General features: G+C 36.2%; 1 protein-coding gene across 1 annotated transcript; it reads left to right on the forward strand.

Moving 5' to 3' along the window:
* The first annotated feature begins 2,864 nt into the window (after positions 1 to 2,864).
* Positions 2,865 to 6,521, forward strand: LOC141280029 (C-C chemokine receptor type 8). The gene is made up of 2 exons (XM_073811726.1): positions 2,865 to 3,069; positions 4,261 to 6,521. Exons 1-2 carry the CDS (start codon positions 2,999 to 3,001, stop codon positions 5,285 to 5,287), a joined length of 1,098 nt encoding a protein of 365 aa, XP_073667827.1. The 5' UTR covers positions 2,865 to 2,998; the 3' UTR covers positions 5,288 to 6,521.
* Positions 6,522 to 13,280: the final 6,759 nt, after the last annotated feature.

The following is a 13,280-nucleotide window of genomic DNA, read 5'->3' on the forward strand; positions in this document are numbered from 1 at the left end:
GGGACTGCCCCAGTGACAGCTTGGGACCCTTTTTGACCAATTTATGTGACAGTGTGTTTGTAACACTTACTAGAAAAGTATATATAAACACTAACAATTTACTACTTTATATTTAATAAATAAGCATCTACACATCCATCCATTCACCTAGACCAGGGGTAGGCAATGTCGGTCCTGGAGTGCCGATGTTCTGTAGTCTTCAGGTGACTCTTTAGACCTCGATAAGTTGTTCCGGTGTGCTTGATTAGAACTGGAGCTAAACTCTACAGGACTTCGGCACTCCAGGACCGACGTTGCCTATCCCTGGTCTAGGTGAATAGATGGATGTGTAGATGCTTATTTATTAAAGTAGTAAATTGTTAGTGTTTATATATAATTTTCTAGAAGTTGCCTACCCCTTACCTAGACTGTCTGTAATTAAGGTACAAAACCTTTTAAAAAGGTCCAAATATAGAGGTACTGAGGTATCAATATGTACCTTTGATTAACAATCTCTTTAGGTACTTCTTGAAAGGGTAGTTTCTTGTATCACCTCCCACCTCTATATTGGCTTTAGGTGCACAGAAACAATCCTTCCTAAAATGCATTAAACTTTCATTTACAAAGACGAGAAAACTCACCGAGTGGTCAGGGGTGTTTACTGATATGCTCACACAAAAATCGCTGCAAAAGTCGCTTTCCAACGGGTTTTATCGTAGTTTTGTCCAACTCCATTGACTTGTATTAGATGTGCTGTTAGGTACGGTATTACTCCGCGCCGGGAACTTTGTTTCTATTCTTGCAATTGGCAAAGGCAGATTATCACCACCAACTGAGTGGGAGTATTTACTGTTCAAGCTCTAAGTGGAAGAATATACGGGTGTGAGGCGTTTGGAAAAATAGGTCCACAAGTTTACAACGAATGCTGAAACAGCTGTTGGAAAGCATCTTTTGCAGCGATTTTTGTGTGAGCATACCAGTGAACACCCCTGACCACTCAGTGAGTTTCACGTCTTTGTAAATGAAAGTTTAATGCATTTTAGGAAGGATTGTTCCAGTGCACCATTAAACCCATTGTAGAGGTGTGAGATGAAACACAAACACCCGAAAATTCTCGGGGCAGCCGCATATGTCGAAATTTCAGTCAAAACCAAAATCATAAACAATCTGAAAACAGGGCTTTAAGTGTCAAAATAACTTGTCCTTTAAAGTAAAACAGAAAAGGAACAAGAAGAATGTGACCTCACTTCTTTTGGTGTTCACAATATAGTGGACTAGAGGAGGACACATTTCTTTTTATCATAACTTATAGATTAAAGGTGCTCTAAGCGAATTGACGCATTTTAGACCATAATTTTTTTTTGTTACATACAGCAAACATCTCCTCACTATCTGCTTGCTGCCTGTCCGCTGATCAAACTGTAAAAAAACGCGATCTCTGTAGACAGCCCAGGCTTCGCAAACGGCAATAACAACATAGTGGCCAAACCTACAAACAGAAACCATAACAAAGTGTTTCAACCAATAAACGACAAGAAGGATTTGGGGGTAGGGGTTTGGTGCTTTCATGAAAGCACGGAAGGGAGGGGGAGGAGTTAGCTATGCTCCGTTTGTTTGAAAACAATTCAAACGTCAACAAAAACTAACGTCTCGCAGATTGGCTTAGAACGCCTTTAAAAGCTATCTATTAAGTTTTTTGTCAAGAACTTAGACCACAGCTTTCTGTGCAGCAGTTGATTTTGATACATGTCAAAATGACAAGCGAAGCGGACTGGGACCTCATTGCTTTCACATGTCAAAAAGAAATCAAACCACAAAAGAACCCATAAGCGAACGATACTCAGACCACGTCCGGTTTGCTTTTGGGTCCTTTTAAGTGGGTCTGAGATCACTCGGTTTGTTCACATATACACACACTGAACTGCTCCGAGAGCATTTGGAGGGCTCAAACGAACTAGGTGTGAAAACAAGTCAGACATCAAAGAAAAGATATTATGAAGAAATGTACTTTCATGCCTTCAAAACACACCTCATATCATATCATAACGAAAACACATTTACTTTTCAACCTTGTGTAACTATGAAAAAGGTCTACATTTGTGTAACTATGCAAAAGGTACAGTACAGTTTGAATGCATTGTGCTTTGCATGAAAGCCAAATGCAAAGCTTTTATCTAGACTTGATTCCTCCATTAAACAATTTCCCTAGAAAGTTTGTAACATGAAAATAAAAGATCTGCAATCACATATTCCACTTTTCTGAGAATCGTTGGACAATCTTCTTAACTTAAAATGGGGGTTAGTTGGGCTGATTGTAGCATATTGGCTTATTTCATAAATTTAATGTGACCTATATTGTTCTGAATAATACATTACGGGCCTTCACGATAAAAGTATGACCATTCAAATCCCAGCACTTTTCTTCCAACCACACATAAAGAACTTTTAAAGTAGTCCTACATTTTTTGCTTTAAAAACTACAAAAATCAGCTTGTACAGTATAAGAAAAACAAACAACAAGCTTAATTCTTGTAACAAAACCAAAATTATTGGAAGAAGAATTGAGTAATTTTACACTTTCTAATTGCTATTCCAGAAAACTGACTCACTGTTGACGGTGGAAAGAACAGAGATACACTTATATTGTTCTCATACCATGACAGACATACTGAACAGTGGAGTTTATTGGTGTGGGTTGGCTTTGCTTGCTGACAATATTAAATACACTACACTAGCTGTGGGTGGGGGGAGATATTAGCATTCATTCAGTAGCCGATTCAGCGTCAGATGACTCAGAGTTATTGTTTTATCTCGTCCTAGGGAAATTCTTCGATGCATCCAGACCTTATAACCTCAGTTAGTGACAGGAAACGTGTTCACACCTCACCTTCCCCTTGCAAATACAATTGCGCACAAAAGCACACACATGCACATGCAGATGCTTCATTTTACAGGAAATTTGCTGAAGACAAATGTACAGAAACGAGGTGAAATGTGCTAGGCTCTCTTTTATGACCATATGAACCAGATAAGAGTCACTCTTAACATCTCACAGCAGTTATTCATTATGGGTGAAGCGCACACAGAAAGGTAAACTGAATTTTACTATTATTTGACAGGTAAAGGCCTTAAACCTTAAAATGTCCTGAATCAGCCTTATACGTTGCATTTAATTCGATAGTGTGTAAATGCATAAAGTACCCCTAATATCTTCTAGGACTAGTTAAACATAGATGACAGAGACTGATGTATGTTGATAGCAGTGGGATTGTGGTGGGATGTTTCAGAGGCCTGTGGTTATTCAGCATTTGTCGACCTCCTTCTGTTTATACGTGCAGATATATGAAAACACTGCGGTTTGCATGTGACGGATACAAGGTTTAGCTGGCGTCACAATAAAACAACATTCACAAATAAATGTAATATTTTAAATATATTAGAAGCTTTAGTTAAATGCAGTGCCTGTACTTTTTTATGAAATACTGTTGATGGGATTGTTTATTTTTACTGCCTTTTTAGCGATACTACATCTTAATGAGAATTCATCTGTTGTGCACTGATCATACGGCAAATATATTTATGAAACACATTAAAAAACAGCGAAACATTTACTTTTTAATATAGTTACCTTACTATGGTTTGTGTTTGCTTTTTATTGTGTAATAGATATTACAGAAATATTTTAGTTTTTTTTATTAAGAGTAAAGAACCTGTTTGAGAGAAATTACCCTAATTTTTAAGATGGTTTTAAAGGAGGTGTTTAATGTACTACAAACAATACACAACGACTACTATAGAGAATGTGGGTAATTGTGTAACAGTTCATTTGACAAAATACAGCATAACATCCCTACACTTTTAGAAATATGTACAAAAGCCGTCAATGGGACGGTACCATTTAGGTACAGATATGTACCTTTTAGGTACCAATATGTATGTTTCAGTACCAGTATATACCCTTTGGGTTCTAATATGCACCCTTAAGATTTTTTTTAGGGTACCGCCCCAGTGATCGCTTTTGTACCTTTATCTCTAAATGTATGCATGATCAATGTAAGTAGTACACATCTGGGTGGCTCTCCCTTTAAAAAAAATGTTTTATCCAGTGTGCGCATCATAACCCCCTATTTAAACTCCCCCCGATTTCACCCTTTTGTCATTTCCTTTGGTGGTGTCAAAAAAATCACAGCATGATACAATCAAACACATTCTCTTTCTTTTGTTACTTACTCGTGACTGTTAGTTTTCATTTCTCAAAATTACATTACCTTTATATTGCAGAATGGAAGCAACAACAGTAAGCTATTACTACCAACCTGAAGACCACATGTGCGATACTGAACATTCAAACTTGAATTCGGATTTCAAGGCTGCCGCCTTCTACATGGTCTTTGTGCTTGGCCTTGTTGGGAACATCACCATCTTATGGGTTCTCCTGAAAGTCATGCATCTGAAAACTTTGACAAATGTCTGCCTGCTGAATCTGGCTCTGTCTGATCTGCTAATGGTCCTTTCGCTGCCCATCTGGGCTTTGTACACTCAAGGTCATTACCTCACAGGCAATGCCATGTGTAAGGTTATAGCAGGTGTATATCAGGTGGGGCTTTATAGCGGTATCCTGTTTGTTACCCTGATGAGCGTGGATCGCTATCTGGTTATCGTACACGCCGTGGCAGTGCTTGGTGCAAAGATGCTGCGTTACGGAGTTGTGGTTAGTCTCATCATATGGGTGGTTTCAATCGCGGCTGCTCTGCCTGAGGTCATCTATGCAGCGATGGTGATGGAGGAAAACACCACCAGCTGCCAGAGACTCTATCCACAAGAATCAGCACAGAAGTGGAAGCTTTTCCGCAACTTTAGCGAAAATGCAGTAGTGCTTTTCATCTCCTTGCCGATTATAATCTACTGCTACATTCGGGTCCTAAGGGTGGTGCAAAGGACAAAAAACAAAAAAAGGGATCGAGCAATAAAGCTTATTTTAGCTATCGTTGCAGTGTTCATGGTCTTCTGGGTGCCCTACAATGTGGTTGTGTTCTTGAAGACCTTGCAAGAGTTTGGCATATTGAATAGCTGTACGCCATTTTATCATATCAACATGGCCATGGATCTGACAGAGATGATCGCGCTGACGCACTGCTGCATAAATCCAGTGATTTATGCATTTGTCGGAGAAAAGTTTCGAAAATGCCTCGCAAGTGTGTTTACAAAATGCCTCCGATGTGCAAAGATCTACCAGTTCGACTCGCTTAAAACCCAATCAAATCATTCAAAGGTTTCAGAAAATGACACATCCAATACGGGTTTTTAAAGAACTGATATTTTTCTTCTCTTTTTTACACCACACACCAAACAATATACAGTTACATGGTACAACAATACAGAGTTTAAAAATATACAAAAATAATGTTAATATTTTCTAAATGTGACATTGTCTATGAAAACCCAGCTAAAGTTTGTGTTTTACTGTTTTCTACATAAATTCATCCTACATAATGTAAAGAATATTGTGTGAAAATATAACCTTGATATTTTAAATATTGAGTAAGATCATGACAAAGATTGAAATCAATTTGAAATCACAGACAGGGTCACACATACACTGTATGTAAATTATGTTTAAAATTAATTTTAAGTGAAATTTTAAGTAAAAAACTAAATTTTTTAAGTGTTACCAATTAAAGTAATTAAGTTGATCCAACTTTTCTCTTTTTACAATGTAACAATGTTTTTTTCGAAACTGCACTATAAAAAAATGCAGCATGAAGTAAAAAAAAATGGTTACCTATTTTAGGTTTTGACATAAAAAAGTTGACATAAAAAATTAACTTAAAAACTATTTTAACTTGTTTTTATAAGTTAAGTTAAAGTTACATAAAAATATATGTTGATTTGACAAAAATGTTGCATTTTTACAGTGTGTTATTTTTAAAGCTTATTGTGTAGTTTTTGTAAGCTTTGTTTTTGTAAATATTTTGTCCTAAGTTTTATCATAATGTTTTATCCTAAGAAATGTTTTTGTTGTTTTAGGCAATATTATATCAGTGTTACTACCTCAATAAAATCAAGAAAATAGCTATTACTGTTAAAAACAAATTGTAAAAATTCCCAGTTGTCTCAGGTTGGTGTTACAGGAGATTCTTGTATTTGTGATCAATTTCGTGTCTATAGAATAATTCACAATGGCTGTGAAATGAACTAATGCATTAATGTGATACGTCTACCTTTTAAAATCATTACCACATTTGCTCTCACCACATACCGTGCCAAAGCATTTAGCACAGCTCTGTACTGCACAGTGAATAACCACAAAAGTTTGAAAGAAAGACCTCCTTTACCACATATATCAAAGGCAAAACTGAACAAAATTCATGTTTAAATGTATAAAGATGTGTAAGAGGAGTGTGAATATGAACCTAGGTAAAGAACTCAATTTGAATCCAGCTTTTCTTTCTTTCTTTATTATTTTCTGCATCGTATTTAATCCATAAGTTACTCATTCATGTTAATTTTGTATATTCACCATATTCATCAGTGTATTAATAAACAAGTAAATCAAAATTCAGTTTCAAATCTATGTTGTAATGCTACAATTTACCACAAGAGCTCTCTATAACACATGGGGCTTATTATTGAAGTTATACGCAACCTTGCATACAACGGAGGACACAAGTGATGTCAACATCAACACTAATTGCCTTATGTAATGATCACATGAGCTCTGGGATGCGACTCGCTTATCGGTTTAAACAACCATGTTGCATTTTCAAATGGTGATGTTGTGTTTAACTTATATGTGGATATTATCAAAAATATCAACAGTGTGATGTCTATATGTGAAAAGGGATTGCTGTCATATTTGAAAATTTAAAGCATGCATTCTAACTAAAAATGGATGAAAATATACGTATTTTAGATTAAATTGAATAGCCGGTATGTATTTGGGGTGTCTTGCCTTCTGTCATATTATTTTGTAGGGGTTATCAAAGTCAGACAGCCAGCCTCCCTTTTTTGCACTTACATTTTTAGGTATAATCAACTTGTATTTAGTAGTGATTAGTTGCTGTAACTTATAAAATAAAGTTGAAATAAGTTAAGCTAATTCCACTTTATTTTATAAGTTGCAGCAACTCATCCCTAGTCATTTTTTTGTGTGATTTTCACAAAGGTTTTACAAAATAACTTCCAGGAATTTTTTTTTCTAAAAATATATAAACATACAAATATATCAAAAGAAAGAACATACGATCTGCTTTCAAACAAACAATAAACAAACAAACAAAACGGAAAAAAAGTTTCATCCTATCTTAATTTTTTTTCTCCATTTATAAACTCTTAAATATGGGACTTTTTCTTCAAAAATACAAATTTTTGAGCAAAAAGCTAAAAGCAGTGGCAGTTCATTCGTCACTCAAGTGGCCACGCCCTTAATTATGCAGAACTTTAAGGCTTAAAGGGACAGTAAGTAGGGTTTTAAGTGTTTTATTAATGAAAATCAAAGTCTTTATTCATAAATAAGTCCTCGTTGGTGTCAAACGACCTCTTCAAGTGAAGCTTAGAATTTTTTCTTTTTACTTACAATGAACAAGTAAGTCCATGTCATTTTGCCATATTGATAAACTATAATAGGATAGAGGGACAAAAATCACTAGCCTACCAACGCGTTTTCATTCAGAACACGTGAACAAGCTGAAACAGACGAGGAGATCAGTGATTACATAACGGCTACCGTAGTTGCAACACGCATTTGGAAAAGCAAGGCGCTAGAGAGCAATATTAGTTTGAATGCAAAATACAATTTCACCACTACATGGGGGTAAATCCTACTTATTGCCCCTTTAATATAATTTAAACAGGTGAGTTACAAAAAATTCACCCCCTCACAGTTGTCATGAAGGGCAAAATTAGCTATACAGACCAAAAACAGTTTTTGTACCAGGCTGTAAACATATTATTTTCTGCTGTGAAGTTGGCTATTTTAACATGGGGGTCTATGGGAATTGACTCCCTTTTGGAGCCAACCTCTAGTGGCCAGTAGATGAACTGCAGTTAAAGTCACTTCACTATGTTTGCAATATTTTTCCTGTGAAATTAACAAAATAGCAGCATCACTCATTTTTTTTTAGTTTAGTGTAATTTTATACAGATGAATCCTTTTAGATGTATTATTTGACACCAAAAGAATTAAAAAGATTTACTAACAAACAACTTCTTACTGAAACTGTCCACCCTCTCCTTGGTGCAGTCGTTTATCCTAAATATACTTGAAACTAGTAGGACAGAGAACATGCACATTGTTGGCAGTTTGCTTTTCTGTCATCTGTTCTTGTGTGAACTGATAATTTTGTACACTGTAAAAAAATTCCGTAGAAATTTCAATGTAATTGCAGCTGGGTTGCCGGTAATTTACCGTAGATTTACATTTATGTTATTTACTGGCAAGAGTTTGTTCAAAGTTAAATAAATTTCAAATATTAACAAGTCTTTATCTTTACAGAATAAAACTATACAATAACAGCCTCATGCAAAGCATTCTGGGAACCAGAAATCATAATCAACCTTTTTCTGTTTTTTGGTCCAGATTTTGTTTCCCAGAATGTTTTGCTTGATGCTGTTTTTTAGATTTACTCTGTAAAGATAAAGACTTGTAAATGTTTAATTTTCATTTAACTTTGAACAAAATGTTGCCAGTAAAAAACATAAATGTAAATCTACGGTAAATTACCGGCAACCCAGCTGCAATTTCTACGGAATTTTTTTACAGTGTATTTTGTAGAAATTTGTTTAGTATGAAAGTGTTGCGTGTGTAAGGGAATTAAATAAACTGGTGAGGAAGTTGTACCAATATATTTAACCTTTTGTTAAACAAAAATAGTTAGGCCTAAGAGAAGTGCCCTTTTTTACTTGAGCCTCTTCCCCTCTGTGCAGGCCAAGAAAAATATCTACATGCATTGATATTCTCGTCAGAGCCAATCCTAGACTTCTGGGGTCCCTAACTTTGTGAGGGGGCTCTGTCCACGTGTTGATGAAACCCCATTTATTGTCTCTGCTTAAATCTAGCTAAAATGTTAACTAAAACATGTTGTATTATCTTAAAGCTGTTTATTTTTGACATATGGACATTACTTTAAAACTCATCAGAATAATTAATAACATTGAAACATGTTTTCTGAAAAGCCCTTAATCTGTTATGTTTACTGACAAAATATATTATAAGAGATGTAAAACACAGAGGAAGCAAATTGAAAATTATAAAGAAAATGAAACCAAAATAGCTGTCAGAAAACGTAAACAACTACACAGATTTTCCCATTTGCTAAAAACTAAGGCATAATTAAGTTTACTTATTCAAAAAAACTCATGGGCGCTTTTGATTATTGATGCAGAAAAAACACACTGGGCTAATATTAAATCTGAAGATTTGGACTGTGTAATAAATCCATGGCATGGTTAGTTAAGACTAAATAGTAAATCACGAAAAAATCTATGTGTTCTTAATGTTTTTACTCTACCTTTTGCTTTGTTAGAAAACCATATCTATTTATCAAGTGGCATGTAGGACTGACAGACTGACTGACTGACAAATGAAATTAAAATATTGTGAGATCGAACCGCTTGTTATGCTTTCGAAGGGCTCTCGTGGCAAAGTGATGTCACGCGGCAATTGTGCAGCAGCGGATAAAATTAAGAGCAAGGGGGCCCCCGTGTTTCGGGGCCCTACGCAGCTTGCGTACCCTGTGTATAGGGAGAATCGGCTCTGATTGTCCTACAGGTTGTGATAATAGGATGTATTGTGTCCGTGTAAATCCTGTAACAGTGTTTCTAACAAAAATAATCATATAATATATTATGTGCATGGTGGGCCTACAAGACAATTGTGTCCAGGGGCATTCGAATTTGAAGTCCGAGCCTGCTCACATATAATAGTTGTAATGAGTAGTCCAAGAAAGCAGCATGAGAAGGATCTAAATGCAGATAACTAAAAAAACTAAACAGATAAGAACATAACTACTGTACACTTGGGTTCTGTAAACTTGCCTCTCAGTGGAGTTTTATGACAGAAAGCTTGATCAGCAGGAACTCTTCTACGGCTACGTATGCCAAGGCAACTGCCCTATTGAGAACTAGGTGGATGAATTTGTGGATTTATGCTATCAGGCAGAATTTATTGATGTAGTTCCTATGGACATTTTTTCGTTTCGTACTTGATGAGAAATTAGTTATTTGATGCCTAGAAGTCGGGATGTAAGAATTTTAATGGAATATATTGACCATGCCTTCTTGTTGTGTGGCTCATCTTTCACTGTGGGAACTGTGGATAAGGGAACAAATACTGCCACAGTGTTTGCCACACCAGAGCCCAATCACGTCAGACCTGCTACACCACAGCCTGCTGACGTCAGGCCTGCCATACCACAGTTTCCTTGAATTTAGCAACATTACATATGGTTGCCAACTATATTAATATGGATCAATATATTTGGCAATATAGGGGTGGTTTCCCAGACAGGGCTTAAACCTAGTCCCAGACTAACTTAAATGTTAGTGTTGTCTTGATTAAAAACATCAATAAATCAAAATATATCAATGCGAGTGTTGTGTCTCAAGATGCACACCAGTAATTTTCTTTATAAATTATGCTTTTAAAAATGACCTAAATATCCCAATTTAACTAAGGCCGAGTCCTGGCTATGGGGCGGTTTCCCAGACAGGGATTAGATTAGTCCTAGACTAAAATAAACTTAAGAGTTCTCCAAACTGAAAACAACTTGCACTGACATATCTTAAAATACATCAGTGCCCTTTGTTTTCCCTCAAAATGCACACAAGTAATGTTTTTAGTAAGGCATATTTGTTCAAACTAGTTATATTTCCTAATTAAACTGAGGCCTGGTCCTGGTTTAGGATAATCTATGTCTGGGAAACCACTCCATGGTGTTTTAATGAAAGAATCTTTAAAAATCACACAGCATATTTGAGTAATTTTCAAAGTGTGTTAAATGTGTATCCCAATGATGGTGTGATAAATAAATTGTAGACACCACAAGTCTATATTTGCAGCATAGGGTTTCAATTCCCATTGTAACCGCTTCAGTTGTTCATTTTTTTCTTACACTGCTTTGTTTCCATTATATTAAAGGCCATATTATTACACTCTTAGAAAGGATTTACATATCTTTGTGCGTTAAGCTTTTAACACATTATGTGTAAATTTAACACATTATGTGTCATTTTGTGTCGATTTGAAGTTGTGTTAAAAGTAACACAAAATGTGTTGTTTCAATAATAACACAGAGATGGGTGGATTCTGGGACAACGCATTTAGTGGTTTTCCCAGAATCAACATTAATGTGTTGTTTTTAACACATTCGTTCTAAGAGTGTATGCCCATTTTTACAAAATGTAAAATAAGTCTCAGGTGTGTCTAGAATGTGTCTGTAAAGTTTCAGCTCAAAATATCATGTCCAAAATAGCACTATTTGGTTGTACGTTTGTGTACCTTTAAATGCAAATGAGCTGCTGATATCTGGGTAATAATCTTAACGGATCCTGCAGTGTATCCCAGGCTTAAGACATTATTATCTTTAGCAGCATAAGAGTTACAACAAACAGACTTAAAAAAGCTTGTTGGGTAAAACTGACCAGTCAATCAGTGGCTGTGGGCAGGACTTTGTTTTTGTGATGTCACATTAACAAGGGGATCAAAACAGCATGTTTAATGAGACTGCTTTGGTTTATTGGGGATTAAAACTGAAGAACAGGGTGTATTTTTTCATTGTAGGGTTGTGGTGTTCACACACTCCAACGCAAATTTATGTCTAAACATAACGGCAGTATATGTGCCCTTCAATATCAGTTGTTTAAGCACCTTAACCTTTACATCTAAAGATATTTAAAAAGCTTAGCAAAAGCTAGTGTACAGTAAAAATGTGTTTGAGGCGCATACAGTAGCTTTGCAAACTCAATCAGAAAAGTAACTTCTCCTTTACCTTTAAATTTCTCTTCAAAGATACCAAAGAAAGCCACAGGTTTCTGAAGTGACATGTTCTGCAGAAAGAGAGAGGGTGAGATTTCCTGTGTGCTTATGCTCTGACGTTAACACAGTACATTGCTGACAAGGCTATGTATGTTTAAGGAAGTTGCACCAAAAGTTGCTTCGTCCAAAAAATAACTTACCAAAACCTTTTAACTGTAAACCTACAACTTGATACTTGACATTCTTTATGTTGTCATTATAAAGCATCTTAAACAATGTTTCATATGTCTGAAAAAGCTTTAGTTATTAGTTCATTCAAATCTATCATGCATATATCATCTCCAGTATCTGCAGAATATGACCTGCATTAGCTCATTGATTGATTTTTTTGTGATTACGCACAAACAGAACCACTTCCTCATTGTGAAGTATTTGTGATTGTATCTGCAAGTAAATGTCACAGTTAGGACCGCATGTTGTGAGGATCAACATTAATCAACACAAAATCAAAACGTTAACAGTACAGCACCCTAAACGGATCAAATCAAAATCTGTGTATTGCTGATACAGTGAAACAAATCGTTTCAGGTGTATGAAAACTCATCAAGCAACAGTTAGTCACTAAAATAATGAGATTACTAAAATAAGTGAAAAACAGAAATCAGGATCACAACTGTAATAAAAATGTATGTTTGCATGTTTTTTGGAACAACTAGTTTACTAAATACTGAGTTTTTATCCCTATGGATAAAAGTTATGTGTAAGGGTTTGTGTGCATAATGATGAACACAAGATGATGAGTAAGAGAACAAAGTATATTAAATGGTAAAACACAAGAAACACACTGCCAAATATAACATACACACATTATGTTACACCAAACGTAAAACCAACAGAGATTGGAAGATGAACCGAAGTGATGGGTCAGGGTGGGGATGACAGAGGGAGAAGCCAAGGCGGGACACAGGGGGAACTATAGGGAGGAACCTGGGAGCTGAGTGGCAGCGGAGCACATGAAGATGGAGACGAGTAGATGACGAACCAGGAGGACAGTGAAGGACAGGAAGACCAATGTGACTCCAATGGCTCAGGTGACTTAGGAAGAAACAAGGTATGGACTGACCAGGGCGACAGCAGAGGGAGTGAGGAACAAGGAGGAGCTGGAGGGGTGTAGGGCGGTGATGGCGCAGTGGATAAGACACACGTCTTTGGTGTGAGAGACCCGGGTTCGAATCCATTGTGACACAGCATTGCGTCCCTGAGCAAGACACTTAACACCTAGTTGCTCCAGAGGCTTGCAACCTTTGACATATATTGCAAGTCGCTT

Source organism: Paramisgurnus dabryanus, chromosome 13 (genome assembly GCF_030506205.2).
Source record: "Paramisgurnus dabryanus chromosome 13, PD_genome_1.1, whole genome shotgun sequence".
In the NCBI taxonomy this organism is placed as follows: Eukaryota; Metazoa; Chordata; class Actinopteri; order Cypriniformes; family Cobitidae; genus Paramisgurnus; species Paramisgurnus dabryanus.